The 23,176-nt window shown below is 36.3% G+C and overlaps 1 protein-coding gene across 1 annotated transcript in view; it reads left to right on the top strand.

Moving 5' to 3' along the window:
• The window catches only part of nectin4b (nectin cell adhesion molecule 4b), a 33,551-nt gene that overhangs the window by 6,015 nt on the left and 4,360 nt on the right, over positions 1-23,176 (top strand). Inside the window, exons 2-10 of the mRNA XM_051701504.1 lie at positions 511-705; positions 5,307-5,474; positions 8,975-9,253; positions 11,346-11,460; positions 16,373-16,524; positions 20,009-20,183; positions 20,293-20,368; positions 22,766-22,828; positions 22,913-23,095. Coding sequence (XP_051557464.1) covers positions 511-705; positions 5,307-5,474; positions 8,975-9,253; positions 11,346-11,460; positions 16,373-16,524; positions 20,009-20,183; positions 20,293-20,368; positions 22,766-22,828; positions 22,913-23,095 — 1,406 coding nt within the window. The remainder of the gene's footprint in view (positions 1-510; positions 706-5,306; positions 5,475-8,974; positions 9,254-11,345; positions 11,461-16,372; positions 16,525-20,008; positions 20,184-20,292; positions 20,369-22,765; positions 22,829-22,912; positions 23,096-23,176) is intronic.

The raw sequence follows: 23,176 nt of genomic DNA, 5'->3' as shown, positions 1-23,176 counted from the left end.
CTCTCTGTCTCTCACTCACTTTTCATTCTTCTCTTAACAGATGGAAAGTCGAGGGTGTTTATAAAGTCTATAGGTCAGTGCTTCTCAACTGGTTTTGCTTCAGGATCTGACACACTACGACTAAAAATCAAACACTGACAGTTGTTAATATTACTATGAACTGCAAAAGGCCGATCAAGAGCTCATATTTAAAACTCAATGAGCTGCCGTCTGCATGGGAACGACCTTGTACTTGAAATGTGACATGTTTGTAGGGCAAGAGAAATCGATCATGATAGTGTAGGTTAATTATTAACTGAAGGTCTCTCACACAAACACATTAACCCGGTTATCCTCGGCCCTCACATCTTTAAATACCAGTAAATGCATGTTGTCATTTTTACAGGTGAATCTAGCAAAGAACTTGTTTGGGTGATATGTCACCCCAAAATCAAAGGAAAAAAAACTATAATGTTTTGCATAAGCAAAATGAAGCCTGTTCACACTGTCTCTGTCTCTCTTTGTTTTTAGTGTGTGTTCACGGTGAGTTCATCGAGCCGCCTCCTTCAGTGTCGCTGCGCTCTTTCTCTGACACACTAACACGGCTGCCGTGTCGGTTTGCGGTGGACGGGGACGAGCGAGTCGTGCAAGTGACCTGGTCAAGACAGAAACCTGGAGGAGAGAGAGAACAAATCATCATTGGACACTTTACTGAGGGACCCAAAGGTGTGCATTTACTTTTTACACGTGAAATTATTGCATACAGACAATGAAGCCTGTTTTTTAGGACCAGTACGTTTTTTTTGCATTGTGACCTTATTTCTATGACCATTTATTTCCGTGCACGTTCCGTACACACATTTCATCCCCAAATTCTCATTATATACAGTATATAATGTCTCTTTATATCTACATGCCACAGTCCAAATCACTGAGATCACATTTATTCCCCTTTCTGATGGTTGATGTGAACATTAACTGAAGCTCCTGACCCGTATCTGCATGATTGTATGCACTGCTGCCACACGATTGGCTGATTAGATAATCGCATGGGTGATTGTTGGTGCCAGACGGGCTGATTTGAGTATTTCTGGGATTTTCACACACAACAGTCTCTAGAGTTTACTCAGAATGGTGCCAAAAACAAAAAACATCCAGTGAGCGGCAGTTCTGTGGATAGAAATGTCTTGTTGATGAGAGAGGTCAACAGAGAATGGCCAGACTGGTTTGAACTGGCAAAGTCTATGGTAACTCAGATAACCACTCTGTACAATTGTGTTGAGAAGAATATCATCTCAGAATGCTATTCTGAGATGCGGGTTGGCACTGTTTTGGTGGCACGAGGGGGAACTACACAATATAAAGGAGGGTGTTTTTAATGTTGTGGCTGATTGGTATATATAATAAATAAGAATTCAGACCCCTTCATTTTTTTCACATTTTGCTGTGTTTCAGCCTTATGCTAAAATGCTTTCAATTATTTTTATTTTATTTTTTTCACACCAATCTACACTCCATACCCCATAATGACAACTTTGCAAATGTATTAAAAAGAAAAAAACTGAAATATCACATTGACATAAGTATTCAGACCCTTAACTCAGTACTTAGTTGAAGCACCTTTGGCAGCGATTACAGCCTCAAGTCTTTTTGGGTATGATGCAACAAGCTTTGCACACCTGGATTTGGGGATTTTCTGCCATTCTTCTCTGCAGATCCTCTCAAGCTCTGTCAGGTTGGATGGGGACCGTCGGTGGACAGACATTTTCAGATCTCTCCAGAGATGTTCGATTGGGTTCAAGTCCGGGCTCTGGCTGGGCCACTCAAGGACATTCACAGAGTTGTCCCTAAGCCACTCTTGCGTTGTCTTGGCTGTGTGTTTAGGGTCATTGTCCTGCTGGAAGGTGAACCTTCAGCCCCAGTCTGAGTTCCTGACGTGCTCTGGAGCAGGTTTTCATGAAGGATATCTGTGTATTTTGCTGCGTTCAGCTTTCCTTCAACCCTGACCAGTCCCCCAGTCCCTGCCACTGAAAAACACCCCCACAGCATGATGCTACCAGCACCATGCTTCACCGTTGGGATGGTATTGTGCAGGTGATGAGCGGTGCCTGGTTTCCTCCAGACATGACGCTTGGAATTGAGTCCAAACAGTTCAATCTTCATTTCATCAGACCAGAGAATCTTGTTTCTCACAGTCTGAAAGTCCTTTAGGTGCTTTTTTATGTGTCTGGCACTGAGGAGAGGCTTCCATCTGGCCCCTCTGCCATAAAGCCCAGATCGGTGGAGTGTTGCAGTGATGGTTGTGCTTCTGCAAGTTTCTCCCATCTCCACACATGATCTCTGAAGCTCAACCAGAGTGACCATCGGGTTCTTGGTCACCTCTCTTACCAAGACCCTTCTCCCCCGATTGTTCAATTTGGCCGTGCGGGCAGCTCTAGGAAGAGTGCTGGGTGTTCCAAACTTCCATTAAAGAATTATGGAGGCCACTGTGCTCTTGGGAACCTTCAATGCTGCAGAAATATTTTGTAGCCTTCCTCAGATCTGTGCCTCAACACAATCCTGTCTCTGAGCTCTGCAGGCAGTTCCTTTGACCTCATGGCGTGGGTTTTGCTCTGATATGCATTTTCAGCTGTGAGATCTTATATAGACAGGTGTGTGTGCCTTTCCAAATCATGTCTGATCAATTGAATTTGCAACTGGTGGACTCCAATCAAAGTGTACAAACATCTCAAAGATGATCCAGAGAAATGGGATGCACCTGAGATAAATTTCAAGTGTTAACAAAAATCAGGTTTTTTGCTTTGTCATTATGGGGTATGGAGTGTAGATTGTTGTGAAAAAATAAATAATTTTTAAAGCATTTTAGCATAAGGCTGCAACATAAAATGTGAATGTGAAGAGGTCTGAATACTTTCTGAATGCACTGTATGTATGTGTGTGTGTGCATAATGTATTATTTTTATTTTTTAAATACATATATAATGGTTCTTTAAAAATAAAAAGTTATTTAAAAGTTTTTGTTTTTCTTTTAATTTTGGAGTGAAATGTGGCTTAGACATGTTTTAGAGATATTCATCTGGTTTCAGTTGTCATCACTCATGTTGACACTCAAAGAAACAAAAAAGAATAAAAGCATTAAGTATAGTTTCACTACAGAAGCCTGATGAAAATACTTTATGTAAACAACTCATGAATGCACACATGAATTGTTCTGACAGGCTAAAGAGGTTTGTCATGATGTATTTTCAATAGTGCATTGTGTTGACGTATTATTTCATCTGAAACAACTTGTGCTGCTTTAACTGAAGGAACACAAAGGAATAGTTCAGCCCAAATGAAAAGTTCTGTCATCATTTACTCACCCTCATGGTGTTCCAAACCCACTTCTGTGGGGGGAAAACCCAGATGTTTTACAGAATGTTTATACTGCTCTTCTCCTTACAATTAAAATAGTGGACTGGAACAGAGGCTGTCAGGTTTCAAAAAGCAACCTAAATGTGGTCCATATGAATTGTGCACATTTTTCAAAGTCTTCAGAAGCCATACGAACGTTTTGCCTAAATCGTTCTTGACAGCTGTAGTCACCATGCACTTTCACCATTTGGAAAAGAGCTGAAACATTTGTTCAAAACATCTTTTGTGCTGTACTGAAGCAAAACAAATCATTCGGTTTTTTTTTAAGAAAGATATTGAAGTGAGTAAATGATGACAGAATTTTCATGTTTTTGGAGGCACAATGGTCAACGTGGATTTTAGTAATTCTTTTGTTTATGGGTCACATGCAGAGGCGCAAAAACCATATATGCAAGTTATGCCATGCATAGGGGCGCCATGTAAAGTGAGGTGCCAGTCGGCCTCCTCGACCCCTCCAACACTTGTAATGGATGACAATCCCCTCCCCTTGCACCCCCACCCCGATTCATCATGGACAGTGGTTCCACATGTTTGAAATTAGTGTTCTTAACTTAAAATTACTTTGTATCTTAACTCATATACTTTTGTGACTTTACAGACATTGCATCATAAATTAGCATAATTAATTCTGATTCAAAGTAATGTCCAGCATCATCCAATCACTGTCAATCATGTTAAAATAAAATGATACATTATAAATTCTGTCAAACATGTTGAGTGATCCAAACATCATCTGCAGCCTGAAACTGAACTTTTGATCAGATTTTAGGAGTGAATGCACTTAACTGCTTAGAGAGCTATAGGATGCTCCCTTGCTTCCTATTTAGTGAATGACTTAACCTCCAGTGTGCTGTCTGTCTGCACTGGTCTCAGAACAGTTTGAAATGCACCTTATTTTCATCCTAACTCCATATAAAGCCTCTGAACGACACATTTTCCAGCTTTTTATGAACCCATTTATTCTCAATGTGATAATGCACAGTAAATATAGGAATGCATTTATTAATGTTAATGAATAGAACCGTATTGTACAGTGATGAAATGAAATATAACCAAATTTATGTTAAAATGAAGCGAAATGACCCACAGATGTTTTTTCGACTTTTGAGGGAATAATGTCCCAAGATCCACATATGTGGACATCATGTTTATCGGCGCGCTGATGCGCGAAAGATTAATGCTTTTTTGAAAACGTCATATCAAACTAAACTAGAGACGCAGCTCTTTACACTCAAACAGGTTTCAATTAAAAACACTTAAAGAGGTTTCTTACCAGAGGCGCTTTTGTTGGCGCTGCACCCGTAGAAGCGCTTCATGGAAATCGACAGCATGTTGTTGTGTCACGTGACTCGGTGCAGCAAAAGTTTAACCTTTAAACGACAGTCTAGAGTCTTGTGAACAGTAATCAGTCGGTTTAAATTAATTTAAATTATGCATTACGAATAGTGAAGCCAAAATGCAACGTCCACGCATGTGGACGTGGGGTCGCACGAGGTTAAACCTAACAAAATCATACATGTCAAAGTAACTCAAATTAATCTCTTATTTCTGTATGTACTAGCTAGTGACCGTGCATGTTAGCATGCTAAATAAATGCTGGTAAAGCACTACAGAATGCAGCTTGGCGACTATGCTATGGTTAGCACAGCAAAATAAATATTCAGTTATGTCCAAACACAAATGGATTAAAAGTAAACTTTTTTTTTATTTTCTATGAAAGAACTCCCTTAAATTAAGTTCACTTGGTTACATGCATTTTTTTTTGTTTTTTTTTTGTGTAATATGAACAAGCTAGTATTCTGTAAATCTAACAATAGTGAAAGTCTCCATGAAGTCTCGAGAGCTGTGAAAGCACAACCTCTGAGCAAAAACCTCTGGCTATTATTGTGATTTATTGTGTTTGTTTATTTCAGCGTCTCCTGATTTTGTGAATCACGTTCAGTTTGAGAGTTCTGAGCCGACTCTGGATTCAACACTGTTGATTCTGAACACAAAGAAAGCCGATCAGGCCACATACACCTGTCACATCTCAACATTTCCCTCCGGAAACTTTGAGAGACAGATCGGTCTCACCGTCTGGAGTAAGAATGCTCGCTTTTCAGATTTCTATTGATTTTCTTCAACTCCATTTCACCTCTGTTTACTAAAGGAGAGTCTGTTAATCAGTTAATCTGGTGTACAGTACAAACTCAACATGTTTTTGTTCTCCTGTCAAACTAACCCGTTCTGTTCCTTAAAATAACCTGAAATATTATTCTGTGTCATAGCATTCCTGTTAGTAATATATTGAATATATATATATATATATATATATATATATATATATATATAGTAGTATATGTAAATAAAGTTTAGACACACCTGACTGAATTTGTTTCTCGTTTCGCATATGCGTAAATTCTGGAAATTAGCTTTGTTATTAAATACAAATTTGGCTTTGTATAAATTTTTTTTTCTAAACTAAACTGTTTGTAATGCAGGAGTTGTTTTTCCAGGGAGTGATGAAAAACAGTCAACAAGTGTATTGTGTAGTGTATTGATCTATAGCTAATATTGCTTTGCAGTAGAATTGAAATTTAAACATAAGTATTTTTGTCTTGATTTCCAGTAACATTTCAGAGCAATCTAACCAACTTTAGTAACAATTATGCTTATAACAAGAAAAAAACATTTGCCAATGGAGTAAGAAAAAAACCTAGATTCAAAGTGAAAAAAGGTTATTTTTCTTACCCCACTGGCAAATCGTTTTTTTCTTATTTTAAGCATAAATGGCACCAAGTTTTGATACATTTCTCTTAAAACAAGACTTAAAGGGAGAGTTCACCCAAAAATGTTAATTCAGTCATTGTTTATTCACCCCTGTGTTGTTATAATCCTATATGACTTTCTTTCTTTTTCTGAACACAAAGGGAGAAATTGTGAATAAATGTTGTGCTCAGTGATGTCATACAATGGCAGTTTATGGTGACCACCTCTTCAAGCTTCAAAAGAACACAAAAGTATAATTCAGAAGTCTAATAAATTATTCCATGAGACTCATGATTGTTATGAAAGCATACGATAAGATTTGGTGAGAAACAAACTGAAATCTAAAGTATTATTTAGTGAAAATGTTCACTGACCGTTGATCTCCTGTGTGCGTTCATGATAGGACACGAGAGCAACAGTTCACGCAGACCCCTCACGACATTGGGGCGTTCAAGAGAAAACTCATTTTGTTTTATCTAAAAACAGGTCATCCACAGTGATAGTGACAACAGAACACAGCTGCACACAAAACAGAGAACAGAACTTACTAAACATGTCTGAAGAGTTTGTAGTTGAAGAATTGATGCATTTCTATGCCCAGCCTTAACGTTTTTGAACCAGTGCCAGTTCACAGTGGACGGAGAAATTTTATTGTGTGTCATTTGCCATCAGGTTAGGACACAGTGTGACTGTGGAGGCCTGTAGCCTCCTCTATGTTTCTGTTTGATTTTTGAGTACTTCTTTCAAAAAAATAAGACTGGGCATAGAAATGCATCAATTCTTTCGCTCGAGTTTGCATCAAAGTTTTCGCTCGAACACCCCAATGTCGCGAGGGGTCTGCGTGAACTGTTGCTCTCGTGTCCTATCATGAACACACACAGGAGATCAACGGTCAGTGAACATTATCACTAAATAATACTTTAGATTTCAGTTTGTTTCTCATCAAATCTTATCGTATGCTTTCATAACAATCATGAGTCTCATGAATAATTTATTAGACTTCTGAATTATACTTTTGTGTTCTTTTGAAGCTTGAAGAGGTGGTCACCATAAACTGCCATTGTATGACATCACTGAGCACAACATTCATTCACAATTTCTCCCTTTGTGTTCAGAAAAAGAAAGAAAGTCATATAGGGTTATAACACGGGTGAATAAACAATGACTGAATTTAAATTTTTTGGTCAACTAATCCTTTAATATCTAATGCCATTCAGCTTCTTACACTTTATTTTAGGATCAGAAATTAGACTGTAATTAATGACTAATAATTGGACTTGTAAGGGACTAGTTACGCACTTGTTTATAATTATAAGGTATTTATTAAGCCTTTATTGGCTGATTAGCCTTGCCTAATAGCCTCTTTGCATTTCTGTTTCCTAAAATGGACTTATAGGTAAAAGCAAAAGATACAATAGCTTGTAAGGTGCAAAATAAACCCTTTATAGGTTCTTATAACACTGTGTGAATGTGCAGCTTATAAGTATAAAATAAATATAGAAATCAGAGACTTTTTGTTGCTTGGTGTGAATAGCAACAAAAAGCATCTTCTTTGCATTAAGTACAAATAGTGTCAGATGCTACTTGCACCCCTAATTAAATACTACTATACAGTATACGGGCATCAACATGTTTATTGTGTTTATTTAGAGTCCCACAGACACCCTAAACCTAACCCTAACCTTCCCTGCTTTGTTGAAATACTATATGCATTCTATGTATTGTATACTTATAAGCCGCACATTCACAGTGTAATAAGAATCTATAAAGGATGTCATCTGCATCATATTAGCTACTGATATGTTTTAGTTTTAGCTAATAAATTCATGGCTTAAATACTTGCCAAACAAGTCCATAACTAGTCACATACAAGTGTGTTTTTAGTTAATTACTGTCTAATTTCTGATCCCTAAAATATAGTGTTACCGTCATTTTTTTTTTTCTTATTTTGACCAGAAAATAAGACTTAAAGAAGAAAATAATGTTTTGTGCCATTTACTGCTGTCAGTTGATTAATATTTTAAAATTTTTGATTAATCGCATAATTTGTCATTTAACCGCGATTAATCACAGATTTTGAAAGTGAAAATTTGACTCTAAGTATACTTCTTTTCCTGTCAAAATGAATTTATTTCCTTCTTAGGAAAGAAAACAAAATATGTAACAATGCAATGCTTTATTAAAATTTTCCAAACAGTATAAAGATAGAAATGCACTAAAATAGCACCAATTAAAGTAACATTAAATGTTTCCCAAAGTCTAAGTGGGAGTTTGACTAATTGAAAGAACTAGTCTCCCCATAGTTTGCATATTCATTGCAATGCACATTAAATCTCTTAAACTATCATCCTCCACAGTATTTATCAGCCGACAGACTGTGGCTATCCACTTTCTTACAGCAGTCATAAAGCTGCATTCATGATTCCCGTTAGAGCGTCAACACCAGCGTCAAGGGTTGCTTTGAACTCCACATGAAAAGCGCTTGAAGGCGAAAGCGTCTCATTCTGCATTTTGGTGATAGTTAAGACTTGACATTCTTCTGTGGTAATTAAGTTGCGCCATACTGTACATAGGCTTTAAAGTACTAATTTCTGTCACCCATCTAGGCTTGATTTGTACATAAAATAGCGTTAAAAAGTCCTTTCTCCATCATTGATCACTACACAGAATCACTGCTTTGTGTGTGTTTGTGGTTTGTGAATCAGTATAATGTCCCCGGATACACTGCAAAGTTTCCGCCCTTTCAATCAGTGTTTAGAACTCACAAGGAGCTGAATAAAATGTCAGAATCTTATGTCAACGCACTCTTCACCAATATCTTCACCTCTACTAGTTTTACCAGTCTCCTCGCTGGAGCCGGTAATCCTGCAGGAAGGACAGTCGTTCCGAGTGGCTGCTACCTGCCGTTCGGTTGGCCACCCACCGCCGCGCCTCTCCTGGGACACGGACATTCCCGGCCAGTCACAAAACTGGACTGGAGAGAATGCCGTCGTGACCTCGCAGTTCTCCCTGCACCCTCTGCGCAGCATGAACGGTGGTCGTCTGGACTGTCTTGTGTGGCATCCGGCTTTGGACGGCCCGCGTAGACTACAAAACAACTTGATCATCCATTGTGAGTTCTCCTTACAGGGATAGTTCACCCATTATTTACTCACCATCATGTTGTTCCAAACCCACATGTTTTTCTTTCATCCGTAGGACACAAAAGGAGATGTTTATGCAGCTCTTTTCCATACAATGAAAGCATACAGTGACCAGGGGCTGTCAAGCTCCAAAAATGACAAAAAAGTACCATAAAATGACCATAAAAGTATGATGATAATAGCCTATGTGACTGGTACACTATATTTCAAGTTGTCTGAAGTCATATAATAGCTTTGTGTGAGAAACAAACTGAAATTTAAAGGAATATTCCAGGTTCAATACAAGTTAAGATCAATCAACAGCATTTGTGGCATAATGTTGATTACCACAAAACGTTGTATCGACTCGTCTGTAATTTTCTTTAAAAAAAAGCAAAAATCAAGGTTCCAGTGAGACACTTACAATGGGGTCAGTTTTTGGAGGGTTTAGCGGCAGAAATGTGAAGCTTTTATGAAAGCACTTACATTAATTCTTCTGTTAAAACCTGTGTGTTATTTGAGCTGCAAAGTTGTTTAAATCATCGTTTCACAGTCGTTCTAGGGTTTTACGGTTTGTTGACATTAGTCATCATGGTAACAAAGTAGTAAAAGTGGCTATAACTTTATACAGAAAAGCTTAGCAACTGATTTTATCACACTGACATCATGTTAACACACATATTGTTTATGTCTTGTGTCTATAGTTGTTATCTGGGCTCACAAATCTCATTTGCACTTAAGTTCACGTTAAAAAATGGTGCGTTTAAGGCCCCGATATACTTCATACGAAATTGAAGATGTAATTTAGAACAAAATCTGTCCATAAAGGAGGTGTTTTGCATTCGTTTCGGTGGTTCGTAACGGCTCACCTGGGCAAACTTTTAGGAAAACTTCTAACCGGCTGCTAAACACCTTCATACTGCCATTGGTCCACATCATCAGCAGGTGTGACCCGAAGCTCCACCTACTCTGTGTTTAAATTTTTCAGTCAGTATTCAACATGAACACACCGGCATGCAGAGTTATTAGCATGTAAATGTACATACATCAGTATGTTCATTCGCATAGAGACATTTTCTAAGAACATGCAATATTTGATTTGTTTAACTAGTCTACAAAAGTAACCAAATCTACTCAAATCCTCTCAAAGTGCCCATTCACTAATGTGCCATCTGCAGCGAAACCCATTGACACATCTGCCCAAAGTAAGATATGCCTCTCATATCTTCATCCTGTTGTCTGTATTTTGCCCATTGACACTCTTTTATACACCCATCTTTGCAGTAGTATCAGTGTTATCATAAATTACAATAACAGAGTGTAACTGGCGCATTAGTGTCATGAATTCAGAATCTTAACAAGACAAAATCATCGAATGGTTAAAACAGCTTCTTTTACTGATCCAGTGTGAATTCTGCTCATACAATGAGGCATAAAGTCATTGATAACACATTTTAAAATCACATTAGTTTAGGTTTTACATGAAGAGTCCTCGTATTTAAATGCTGCTCTAAACGCGGTGTGAACGGTGTCTGAATGTTCGGGAACAGAATACCGTCGCACGACTGTTTAGATCTTCTTTGTACCCCTGAACGAAGAACGCAGAAGAACTTCTCCAGAAGTATATCGGGGCCTTAAGTATAAAGTACACATACACCTTAAGAAGTATGACAGTTACTCGTCATCATTACCGTTGCTCGACTGGTTAGAACTTATTTTTATTTCTGAATGAAGAAGAACTTCTATGGAAGTGTCTTGGGGCCTTTAGAGGGATCACACCAGGTTTGATATCGTTTGATGGTTCTCACGATTATTACAGCCAAACACGGTGTGTCAGTTTGAAGAAGAATAACATTTAAGGATTTTAGCAAAGAATGACTTACGTTTTTGGGTCTGTTGTACACACAACTCTAGTGTATGACTTCAGAAGACTCACAAAATAGCTTGTGAGAGTCAGGGACTACCTAATACGTCTTTTATAGTGTTTTCTTTGTCATGAGCTTGACCGCCTCCATCCCCGTCCACTCTCATTGTATGGAAAAGAGCAGCTTGAACATTCCGTTCATTATTTGTGTTTTTCAGTTCCTCCAGATGCAGAGATCGATTCTTCTGGTTCCTGGAGCTTTGGTCACACAGGGGCGGCGCTCAAGTGTGTGGTTAAAGGAAACCCGCTGCCACAAAACACCACCTGGTCCAGGTACCACATGACTTTTGACTATCAGCATAAAGTCTGGTCCGCTTGGTAATTTTTTCTGGCTAAGAACCGCCCACTTAGACAGGAAGAGACTGTGTGACTGACATGTAAACTGTCCAATCACAGTGAATGTGGATTCGTTGATACCGCAATAATAAAGCAGCACTGGAAATGCAGAAATATAATGTGGAAGTGTTTGTGACCATATCTGTTCATTCAAAAGTAATGACTCTGGTCTACTAAAACTTTGTTGGACTAATATAAACGTGCTCACTGCCAATCAGATTAAATCTTGCAATTTTGGCAAGCGTTTGACATTTTTGCGTGCATTTGGCAATTGTGTGTGAACGGTCCAATGGCTATGTAGTCTGTCTGTCAAACTCAGGACGGTCCATTTGCGTGAATGCAGACAGGACAATAGTGACACAGCAAAATCCCATATCCTTTTTCAACCCTTTCTTTTCCCTACACTAACTCATAATCACAAAACGCTCTAAACTGCAGCAGCGATGCATATTCACATGCTTTTCAGGAGAAAATAAAGGCTTTAGTGTCATGTTGCAACCTGAGAATAATGAGCCAAAAGGAGTGCTTTACACAGAAAAAGAGGGTAAAGAAAGAGAGAACAAGAGAGATGCTGAATAATGAGGGTGGGGTGTATACCGAGACACATCTTAAGATCTAAATAACCGTCTCTGTGCTGTAATGACTGTTTTAACTGGCACTGAAGTGCAGACTTGGGATTGGATTAAAGATGTATGCTATTAACTAGACTATTTATTAGTGCTGTTTCCTAAAGCAATCATCACTATTACTATTGCTCATACTTAATGTTAGTGATTTGAACAAACCTCTTACTCCGAGTATTAAAGTTTAGTGTGTAAGTCGTCCTGCAGCTCAAATCATGTCTCGTTAACCCCTTAAAATCTGGTGCATTTTTGGGCTGGCGCCTGCAATTATTCACATTCAAATTGAAAAGCTTACCATTCACACATACCGTGGACTAACTGCAAAAAATTTATAATTTTCTTAAAACCTCTGAAATTTTTACAATCTTATGATGAACAAAGTAAAAACAAAATTCGTTCGAACTTTATAAGCATGTAATTCTGGTTCTGTTTGCTCTATCTCCCTGCAAAACGTCTCATTTCATTCCACTAGATGGCAGCGAGTACTAGGAAAAAAATATTCCATCACAATATACAGATCTGAAATGCAGGTGGCGCTGTAACGCATTTTAGCCCTCACAGATGTGCTCGTCCATAGACATTCAGTCTAATTTTCAGTTCAAGCTCCACCCTCATTGTTTCATCGAATATCTCGGCCTCTGAGTGGACTAGAAGCTCAATCTAGGTGTCATTAGAAAGCTGAGATCCTCCCCTTTGCGATGTGTATAGCATTTTATCAACCATAGTCGTTAGCCTATTTCTCCAATGATTTGTTAGCATTGTTTTCCTGCTGGACTGCATATTTTGTTCTGGACATCTAAGATATAACATTAGATTATTCATACAAGCAAGCTCACAGACAAGTGTAAAATGGCTCATTTTGTAGAGACCTGCCTAAGGTAAAAGCAGATATAAATGTTTTATCTATTTGGGGCTTACAGCAGCAGTTATCGGAACATAAAAGAGACGTTTGTGTTTGATGTCTTGCAGAAATCATATTTCACTTTGATTCTTTAGAAAATCTTTCGAACTGTGATATTAGGGCAACACAATTAACTATACAGTCGCATTCCTGAGAATGAGAGCTTTCATTTGATATATGACGTGTCTATATCAAATGAAAGTCTTTTAGATTCATATTAATATTCCTACCAAATTACCTCTAGGTGGCGCTTTTTTGCGACGCGGATGTTTTCAGGCTTTGTTTTTCTATTTTATGTAACATAAATGCAGTATTGATGGTGTTCTATGAAAATTTCATATTCTAAGCTTTCATATGATACCTCGTAAGCCTGACTTATGTATACGAGGACTTTACGTTTTAAACATACGTTTATTTCGCGACATAGCATCTGATCAATAGAGTTTAAGGGGAGAGAGGCGTGTTGTTACTTTACTAAGAGGGCCTAATTTATAAAACACACATACCATCAAATTAGATCATCAAAAGTGAGAAATCTGGATTTATAAAGGTAGAAACTGACGTGAATATGTTTAGTTATGCGTACGCCAACTAAAAAAACTTGATTTTGTTCATGACTTTTAGTGATGTAAGTGCGAATAAGTCAGTGACGGACCAAATTAATTAATTTATGAGTTACCACATTTACGTGCACAAGAATATTCCAATATGAGTCAACATGTGAATTAATTAGTTTATGTACGCATCATGTAAACGCTTTGTTTTGGATATCTGCTGTTGCAGGATATGTTTTATAGCCCTATCTGCACGATTCTATAAATTCATTTTGAAACCTACCAAATAACAGGCAGGTCAAGCACACACACAACTCTTAAAACATGCTTAAATTAATATATATATTAATGTTTTAACAATGACTGAGAAACCCTTTGCAACCACATGCATACAGCAACCTGCAAAAACGCACAACAGCACATTCTGCTGTCTGAGATTAAGATAGTCAAGTAAAAAATGCGACATACAGTTGAGTTAGTTTGAGGTGCTCTCTTTCAGATAGAGTTACATGTAATGGTAACATGATACTCTGATGATAATTACAGACATGAAGAGAATGAGGGTCCGAAACTTGAGAGCTTTTTAATGTGTCATTTGTCATTGAAACACTGGAGTTGTGGGCTGTTTTTCTGTGGAGTGTGTGTGTGTGTGTGTGTGTGTGTGTGTGTTGGTATCGGGGTGTGTCCTGAGATTGCATCTGTCTGAGGGGGGTTTGATGTTTTACGGGTTTAAATCAGTTCTCACCTACAACAGATTAATCACAGGTACTTCTAAAGTCTGTTTGTAGATGGACTTTGAGGATGTAGGGTAGCAAATAAAATCCCTCAGTGTGGGACCAGGTGCTGGTTTGTATAGTTACTGATAAACGTATATTTCCCATAAGTGAAAGAAAATAATTTTATTACAATACCTTGAGTAACAGGTCTAAATGGGTGACGAATACCATCAGCACTGCAATTTGTGTAAAGATTTACAGCAATGCCATGCTGTAAAAAGAGTCCAAATGTGAACTTTACATTGAGGACATCATATCAGGGTTATACATACAGCTTAATATTTCATTTTTGGTGATTAAAATAAGTTCTATGTCAAACATTATGACTTTAAAGATAAGACCAGTGATTCACAGAAAGATAAGTTCTTGGTTCACAGAACGGACATTATTTTCTTTTCTTTTTTTTTTTTTTTTTTTTGCCAAGTTTTTTTTTACACAGAAATACATCATTCCCCCAATGTTCTCCTAAACTCTAAATGCAAGCATCTTTTCTACAACCCTGCAGTACATCAATAATCAATCTATAAATCCATGTCTTGTTCTGATCTATTGTTTAATTGATCATTAAAATAAGATAAACACACATATTATGGATGAATACATTAACCCCTTAAACGCCGGTGTGTCCAAAGGGGGGTGCTATATTTTGAGAAGTTTTCGCTAAAAACTTTAAAGTCTACATATACATGAGTCAGGCATATGAGGTGTCGTTTGAAAGCTTTGAGTCTGAACTTCTCAGAGATAACATCACTTCTGCATTTATGTTACTTAAAATAACAAAATAAGGCCTCAAATCATTTGCGTCACAAATTAGCGCCCCCTAGAGGTAATGTGGTAGAAATATTTATGTAAAAATAAAAGTCCTTCCCATAGCACCTAAATGGACAAGTCATATATCAAACGAAAGCTCTCATTCTCAGGAATGTGAATGTACAGTTAATTGTGTTGCACTAATACCACAGTTCAAAAGATTTTCAAAAGAATCTCAAAGTCAAATATGATTTCTGTAAGTCATCAAATACAAATGTCTCTCTTATGTGCCGATAACTGCTGCTGTAAGCCCCAAATAGCTAAAAACTTTATATCTGCTTTTACCTTAGGAAGTTCTCTAAACAATGAGCCATTGTTTACTTGTCTGTGAGCTTGCTTGTGTGAATAATCCAATGTTATATCTTTAATGTCCAGAACAAAATATGCCATCCTGAAGGAAGATCATGCAAAACCAATCATCAAATGTTTTCAACTATTTATGATAAAATGCTATATGTCATCGGGGAGGATCTCAGCTTTCTAATGACACCTAGACTGAGCTTCTAGTCCACTCAGAGGCCGAGATATTCAATGAAACACTGAGGGTGGTGCTTGAACTGAAAATTAGACTGAATGTCTATGGACGAGCACATCTGTGAGGGCTAAAATGCGTTACAGCGCCACCTACATTTCAGATCTGTATATTGTGATGGAATGTGATAGAGGAAAACACATTTCTAGTGCTTTCTGTGACCTAGTGGAATAAAATGAGACTTTTCTAAGTGAGTTAGAGTGAACAAAACCAGAATTACATGTTTATAAAGTTAAGACAACATTTTTTTATTTGTTTATCATAAGATTATAAATGCATACAATACTATTTATTAATAATTGGAGTCTTTTTGTTTGGGTGGTTCTCTGAAAAATTAGACAGATTTTTGCAATTAGTTCACAGTATGTTTGAATGGTGAGCTTTTAAACTTGAGTGTGAAGAATTGTGGGCAATAGCCCAAAAATGCACCAGAGTTTAAGGGGTTAAAAAAAAAAATCATAATCATATGGGAACCGCACACTAACGTTAAGGGAACGTTTCGTGTGAGCTGGGATTTTCTCAGTTCCAAGTTAATTTGATGTTAGACAATATTTTATCCAACATGTCTAATAGTTTTCTCTGATAAAAACAGGGTTTTTGCTTTTATTTATTTTATCGCTATACTAACTTTTTGTTTTAATTTCGTGATTTAGGAAGGAAGGACATTTGCCTGATGGAGTTTTGGTTAAGGGTGATAAGCTGGTCTTCAGTCGACCTCTGAATGTGTCAGATGAGGGTGTGTACGTCTGTCAGACTGCAAACAGTGTTGGGATGGTTAAAGCAGAGTTTAAAGTGGAGATTGAAAGTAAGTGTTTAACGTTTACATAGATCAAAAGACTTCATTCAGTCATGACTAACGCTATCACTGCCTTAACATTTATTTGTAGTTTTAGTCAATGATTATTCTGTGGTGGTTATTAAAGTCATAAAATAAAATCAAAATGTACTTTATCCCTTTAAGCTCTGAAGGTGTTTTTTAAGATTTCCTGTTTAGTGGCATACACAAAAGTATAGGCTTATAACTTGACAAACAAAAACAAGGAGGGTCAAGTGTTTGGTATCATTGTAAAGGACACTTTTCATAATTTTTATTGATATAGATTGATACATTCTGAGACTCTCAGCCTAAGAAACAGCTGAAAAATCAAAAAACAAATTACTTTTTTCTTATTTTTGCTTATTTTGCATTATATATCTCTGGGTGTAAATAAGGTGGCTCTAAAAAACTGCTTTTGTTTTGTTCCCAATCATGTCAACTGTATCTGAGAACATTTTTGTGTTGATATGACAAGGCAATCAAAAGTTATAACATTACAAACATTATTTATCCGTGTCCAAAAACATCTCCAAACAAATAAAACATAATAATTGTACATAAGAACTAATTACACATGCAAACACAACAATGACTAAAGGTTTGCATGGGATGCAGACATGATTTTAGTAATGAGATTTCACAGAATGAGTTTCATTCTGTGCCATTTGAGTCATCATTGAGTCTGTGTCATGTATTTGGCGCCATCTCCTGGTGGCCATATGTAACATTGTGCTTCATGTGGATTATCTAATGATCTATGCATCTGATCACCTTGTGTGTGATCTCGTTTGAAATATAATCACCTCCTCTAAATAATGTTATGTGATATTTTATGTTCTGTTTATTTTTCGTGAAGTTGTTGCTGAAAACGCGGCATATAAGCAACACCAACATAATTGTCAAAGTCATATACTTAGCTATTTCTCACTATATTTTAGTCTGTGTTTTTGTTTTTACTGATTGCAATAATATGTACAGTGCAATTTTTTTAATAAATTATCACAAGGGAAAACACTTCTGGTTTGTCTGCAAATTTCAAAGCACTTGTTCAGTTTTGGTCATAATGTCTACATGCTTTAAAACGATACATATTTTGTGTTAGTCTTGACTGTTGTTGTTAATATTTTGTCAATTTGTTTTTTCTCGCGGGCCCATCTGAGCTTAAAGGGTTAACACACATTTCTGGTATTATTGTATAGAAGTATATTAATGATAAATGTCTTTTGGGGGGGGAGCATGTTGAATTGCACAAATTGAAAAATAAATACATTGCATTAACAGAGCGTTCATTTTTGGGGGACGCAATTTTATATGGTTGTATATTTAAGCTGTGAATATTTAAATAGAAAAAAAATTCTGTAAAATGTTTTCATTAGAAATTCAATACATATCTTCCCAAATACAGTTAAAATAAATGTAAATGAAAATTTCATCTTTATTTTTCAACAGGCCACATTCGTTCTGGTATATTTCGCTTTACAAATTCGCCTCTTAAATTTCAGTGGTTTAAATTTAGTTTGGAATTCAACCTTCCAGCAATGACCGGATGATCAAGGTTGAATTTCAAACTGAATTTGAACCACTGAAATTTTAGAGGCGAAATATAACCTTGTGCGACCCCACGTCCACATGTGTGGACATTGCATTTTGGCTTCACTATACATAATGCATAATCTAAATGAATAAAAACTGACTGATTACTGTTCACAAGACTCTAGACTGTCATTTAAGGGTTAAACTTCTGATGCACCGAGTCACGTGACACAATAACATGCCGTCGATTTCCATGAAGCCTCTAGTAAGAAATCTCTACTTTTTTTCATTGAAACCTGTTTGATGTAAAGAGTAGAGTCTCTAGTTTCGTTTGATATGCTGCTTTAAAAAATCTGTTCATTTTTAGCGCATCAGCGCACTGATAAACATGATGTCCACATATGTGGACACTGGCACTACATTTCCTCAAAAGTAGAAAAAACATGTTAGTTACTTTGAATAACTTTCAACTCTAACATATCTGTGGGTCATTTTGATTCATTTTAATATCAATTTTGTTATATTTTATTATTTTATCACTGTACAATATGATTCTATTCATTAACATTAATAAATGCATTCCTATATTTACTGTGTATTATCACATTGAGAATGAATGTGTGCTTTCAGAGGCTTTATATGGAGTTAGGATGAAAATAAGGTGCATTTCAAACTGTTCTGAGACCAGTGCAGACAGACAGCACACTGGAGGTTAAGTCATTCACTAAATAGGGAGCAAGGGAGCATCCTATAGCTCTCTATGCAGTTAAGTGCATTCACTCCTAAAATCTGATCAAAAGTTCAGTTTCAGGCTGCAGATGATGTTTGGATCACTCAACATGTTTGACAGACATGTGACAATGATAATCAGTACATAGATTCAGAATTTATAATGTATCATTTTATTTTAACATGGTTGGCAGTGATTGGAATAAAATCAGACTTTCTATAGCTTAATATTATTTAAAATGGCACAACTTAGTCCCGCTGTCCACATATGAGGACATACATTTTTAGGAAAAATATTGCTCTAGAAAAAAAAAAAATGTTGTTTGGTTTATTTGGTGCTACTAGAGGGAAATGGAAAATGCACACAGCAGTCACACGGGGGTCTCAGGAGGATAATGGACCAAATATTACCTGTCAAATATGAGAGAAAGTCAAAATAAAAAAACTGTACAATTATACAACTATATGAAATTGCATTCCCAAAATATGCATGTGCTGTTAATGCAATGGTTTTATTTTTCAATTAGTGCAGTAAAGTGAGCTTTTTATTTCAAAGTCAATTGTCATTAATATACTTCCATATTATTGTGCCTGATACATCATTGATTTTGAATTAATGTTTGTTTTCGTAATCTTTTCATCAACTTGCTCTACCTTGGAAGCTTCTTTCATTTTTGGCAAGCATTCTTATTTCTAAACCTTACAGAGACAATTTTGACCGTTCAATCAATTCCTCATGAGGCAAGTCAAGTCCTGCCAAACATTTTTTTCTCGTTGAGTATCCTGTTTCACTCGCAAATACATAACCGAAGTAAAATGGGTTGCAAACCCTGTTTCATGTTGACCTTAAAATAGTCCTCAAGGGTTAAAAATAATCAGATGTTGGTGTCAACAGAAAATGTGCTTAAACAACAAGATGCCAGAAACATTTCTGTCTTTTTTGTGGCCCGTCTCATCCTTTTCTCTGGATGTTTGTGCCATTAGGTGTCATTTTATTTCCTCATAATTATTTCCACAGTATCTGTGTAAATTTAGATCATTATAACAGTCAATAGTGACTCAGAAACCACCTTCTGAGAAATAACTTTTCACTTGAGTTAACTCTACATTCAGAATTACACCATCCAAGTTAATATACAGTATACTGTGAATTTTAGAACAACTCCAGGACCGCAACTATTTACTATATTCTTTTTGTCATTTTTAATAGGACAGACGGATGGATTCACAAATGCTATCAGGAGTCAACCAGAGACCCTCCTCATCATTTTGGGGGCATCTGTCACTGGGGGTTTGGTGGTTGTCATGGTAATCGTCATCATTTTCTTGAACTGTCACCTTAGACGAAAGAACAGGAAGTTGAAAAGGGCACTCAGCGTGAGAACGTGAGTTTGTGACGTTTGACCTTAGAAACGCCTACCGAGAAACGACAAAAGAATCTAATTTTAAAAACATTCAGCATGTTCAACATGATGATAAAATGTTTCATTTCAGAGAGGAAATGATCAGCCTCTCACGACAGGCGTCCATGAGAAGACTCAACTCCATCAACTCGGATCCCAGAATACAGGTACAACATTACAAACACAAAAACGTTCTCTTTTGGTTAGCCAGGACAGATTTTTATAGAAATAGAACATCTATTTAGGTTTAGAGAACATTCCCCTTATTTTTCTGATTTGGCATTATATATCTCTGGGTGTAAATAAAGTGGCTCTGAAAAACTGCTTTTGTTTCCAATAATGTCAACTGTATCTGAGAAAAATGTTGTGTTGATACGGCAAAGCAATCAAAAGTTGTAGCATTACAAAAATAATTTATCTTATTGTCCAAAAACATCTCCAAACAAATAAAACATAATAATTGTACATAAGAACTAAGTACACATGCAAACACAACAATGACTAAAGGTTTGTATAGCATGCAGACATGATTTTAGTAATGAGATTTCACAGAATGAGTTTCATTCTGTGTCATTTGAGTCATCATTGAGTCTGTGTCATGTATTTGGCGCCATCTCCTGGTGGTCATATGTAACATTGTGCTTCATGTGGATTATCTAATGATCTATACATCTGATTATCTTGTGTGTGGACTCGTTTGAAAGATAATCTCCTCCTCTAAATAATGCTGGGTGATATTTTAAGTTCCTTTTATTTTTCGTGACGTTATAAGCAAAAACACATTATAACACCAACATAATTGTCAAAGACATATACTTAGCTATTACTTGCTATATTTTACTCTGTGAGTAAATCAGATAGGCTGGTTATTACCTCCCCGCAACATTCTGGGAACGTTAGTTTATGGTTATAAAAACTAAAACCTAAAAAGAACGTTCCTAGAACGTTAGTAATTTGTTCCCAAAAAATAGCCAAATGAGAACGACACGGTGACTACCTTTGCTGCATTCAAAAAAGGATTTTTGCTGCTTGTCCATTTACTTAATTAAAATAAGCTAAAACAACTCAATTCTAGAACATTTTGTCACAACTTGATTTCATTGCGCTCTATCCAGTTACATTTGTAAAATGGACGTTTACTTAATCCATTTGAGTTGGGACTACATGAATACTTTTTGCTAATGTAGCATTGATGAAACTGGGCATGTCTGCATGGGACTTGATAGGGAGAACAAGTGTTGATAGTAATTATTTTATGCATTTTTGAGCAATATTATAATAGGAGATTTGTTAATGTTTAATGTTCTTTTATTGACATTTAAAAAGTGTCTGTGTTATGCTGGAGTTTTGGGGTTACCATTTTGGGGTAGATTGGCACTTGTGCTTTATGTTGAGGATGGACTTTCACTTATTTTTAATACATGATTTGAGTGTTATAAGCAGTTGCTATTAAAGTGACAGTGCGACAGTTTCACTGTCCTTACAATTGCTCATCTGGCATATGGGACAATGGGGTGACCCTCGTTTTTTTTGGTCCACGTGTAATAAATTATTTAAAAATACATTACAAATGCAATTCACACAACACAGTTACTTGAATACACCTCTACTGTGATGTTTGTTTTCATTTACTGAGTTCAAAGTCATTTTGATATTTTTTCTGGGGCTTAAAGTAAAAAATGTCATGTGGTGTAACCGTCCCGAGACGTCTCATTTAGTCTCATTAAAAGCTGAAATTCTTCAAAAAAGGAATGTTGGCATGAGTTATGCTGAATGATCTTTTTTTAATTATATCTTAAGAAAATAAGCAGTGAAACAATTTTTATTTTAAAATATTATTCATATTTGAAAAACTTTTGTCCACCAAATCAAAGTCATGTGGTGTAACCAACATGTATGTAGAATTTTTGTCATGTGACAAAAATCATGAAATCATTACTATTTTGACATATAATTAAATATCAGTATTTTGACATTTGTATGAAAAGGTACATTTGGTTCAGGTCATTTAGTGTAACCGTGAGAGAACTTCTTGATATTCTTGACTTAAAAATTAATGATATTTGTAAAAAATATTTTTCACCTTGAAACATATGTTGAAATTTTTTTTTAATTAAATATTACATTTCGTACATGATCATGTATTCAAGGAAAGTATTTTAATACCCTTTACTTGATGGTTGCACCACATGACATGTTTAAAATCATTAATTTTTTCTCTTAATTTTATACATATTTTTTAAGAATTTGTAAAAATTTACAAACATAAAACGCGTGTTTTAAACTAGATTTTTAAAATATTTCAAATTTTTAATCACCTCTGACAACCTTATTTGTCAAATGACCCATATACTAATGATTAAGATATATGAAGTTGGTCCAACATAAGAAAATTAATTAAATAAACCTAATTTAATCGAGTTTGACTTATTTTGAATGACATTAAATAACATGTAAAATATATATATATATATATATATATATATATACACACATATATTATTTAATTAAGGGTATTCATTTTGTTAACCTTTTCATGTCTTCCGTGTTATTGTTGTTTGTAGCCTGAAGAGAGCTCGTTGATTCGAGCGGACAGTGTCATGAAAAACAGTGTTTTATCAATCGAGGTGAGTTACTGACAACCAGCACATGTGTAAGTGATGTCATCACCAGAGGAAACCCTGTTACTCAAACTGTCTGTCTCTCTTCAGGATCACTCCAACCTGAGTGACCCGAGAGGACGACACTCCGATGGAGAGTATGACAGTCTCGGGCGCCCTGCGATATATATGTCGTACCGGCCGGAGCGAGCCAGTGTACGGCTGAGAGAGGAAGAGAGAAAGGAACGCATATACAGAGTCGAATCTTACGTGAGGTCCAGCAACATTTCTCTGGTGAGGCGATAAATGCATATAAATATAGAAACACCGTGTGTACGATCAGTCAGAGAACATGTACTCATAGCAGGTTTTCTT

Source organism: Myxocyprinus asiaticus, chromosome 6, assembly GCF_019703515.2.
Source record: "Myxocyprinus asiaticus isolate MX2 ecotype Aquarium Trade chromosome 6, UBuf_Myxa_2, whole genome shotgun sequence".
In the NCBI taxonomy this organism is placed as follows: domain Eukaryota; kingdom Metazoa; phylum Chordata; class Actinopteri; order Cypriniformes; family Catostomidae; genus Myxocyprinus; species Myxocyprinus asiaticus.
Note: the sequence above shows the minus strand (reverse complement) of the source record. Positions and strands in the feature narration are given on the sequence as shown.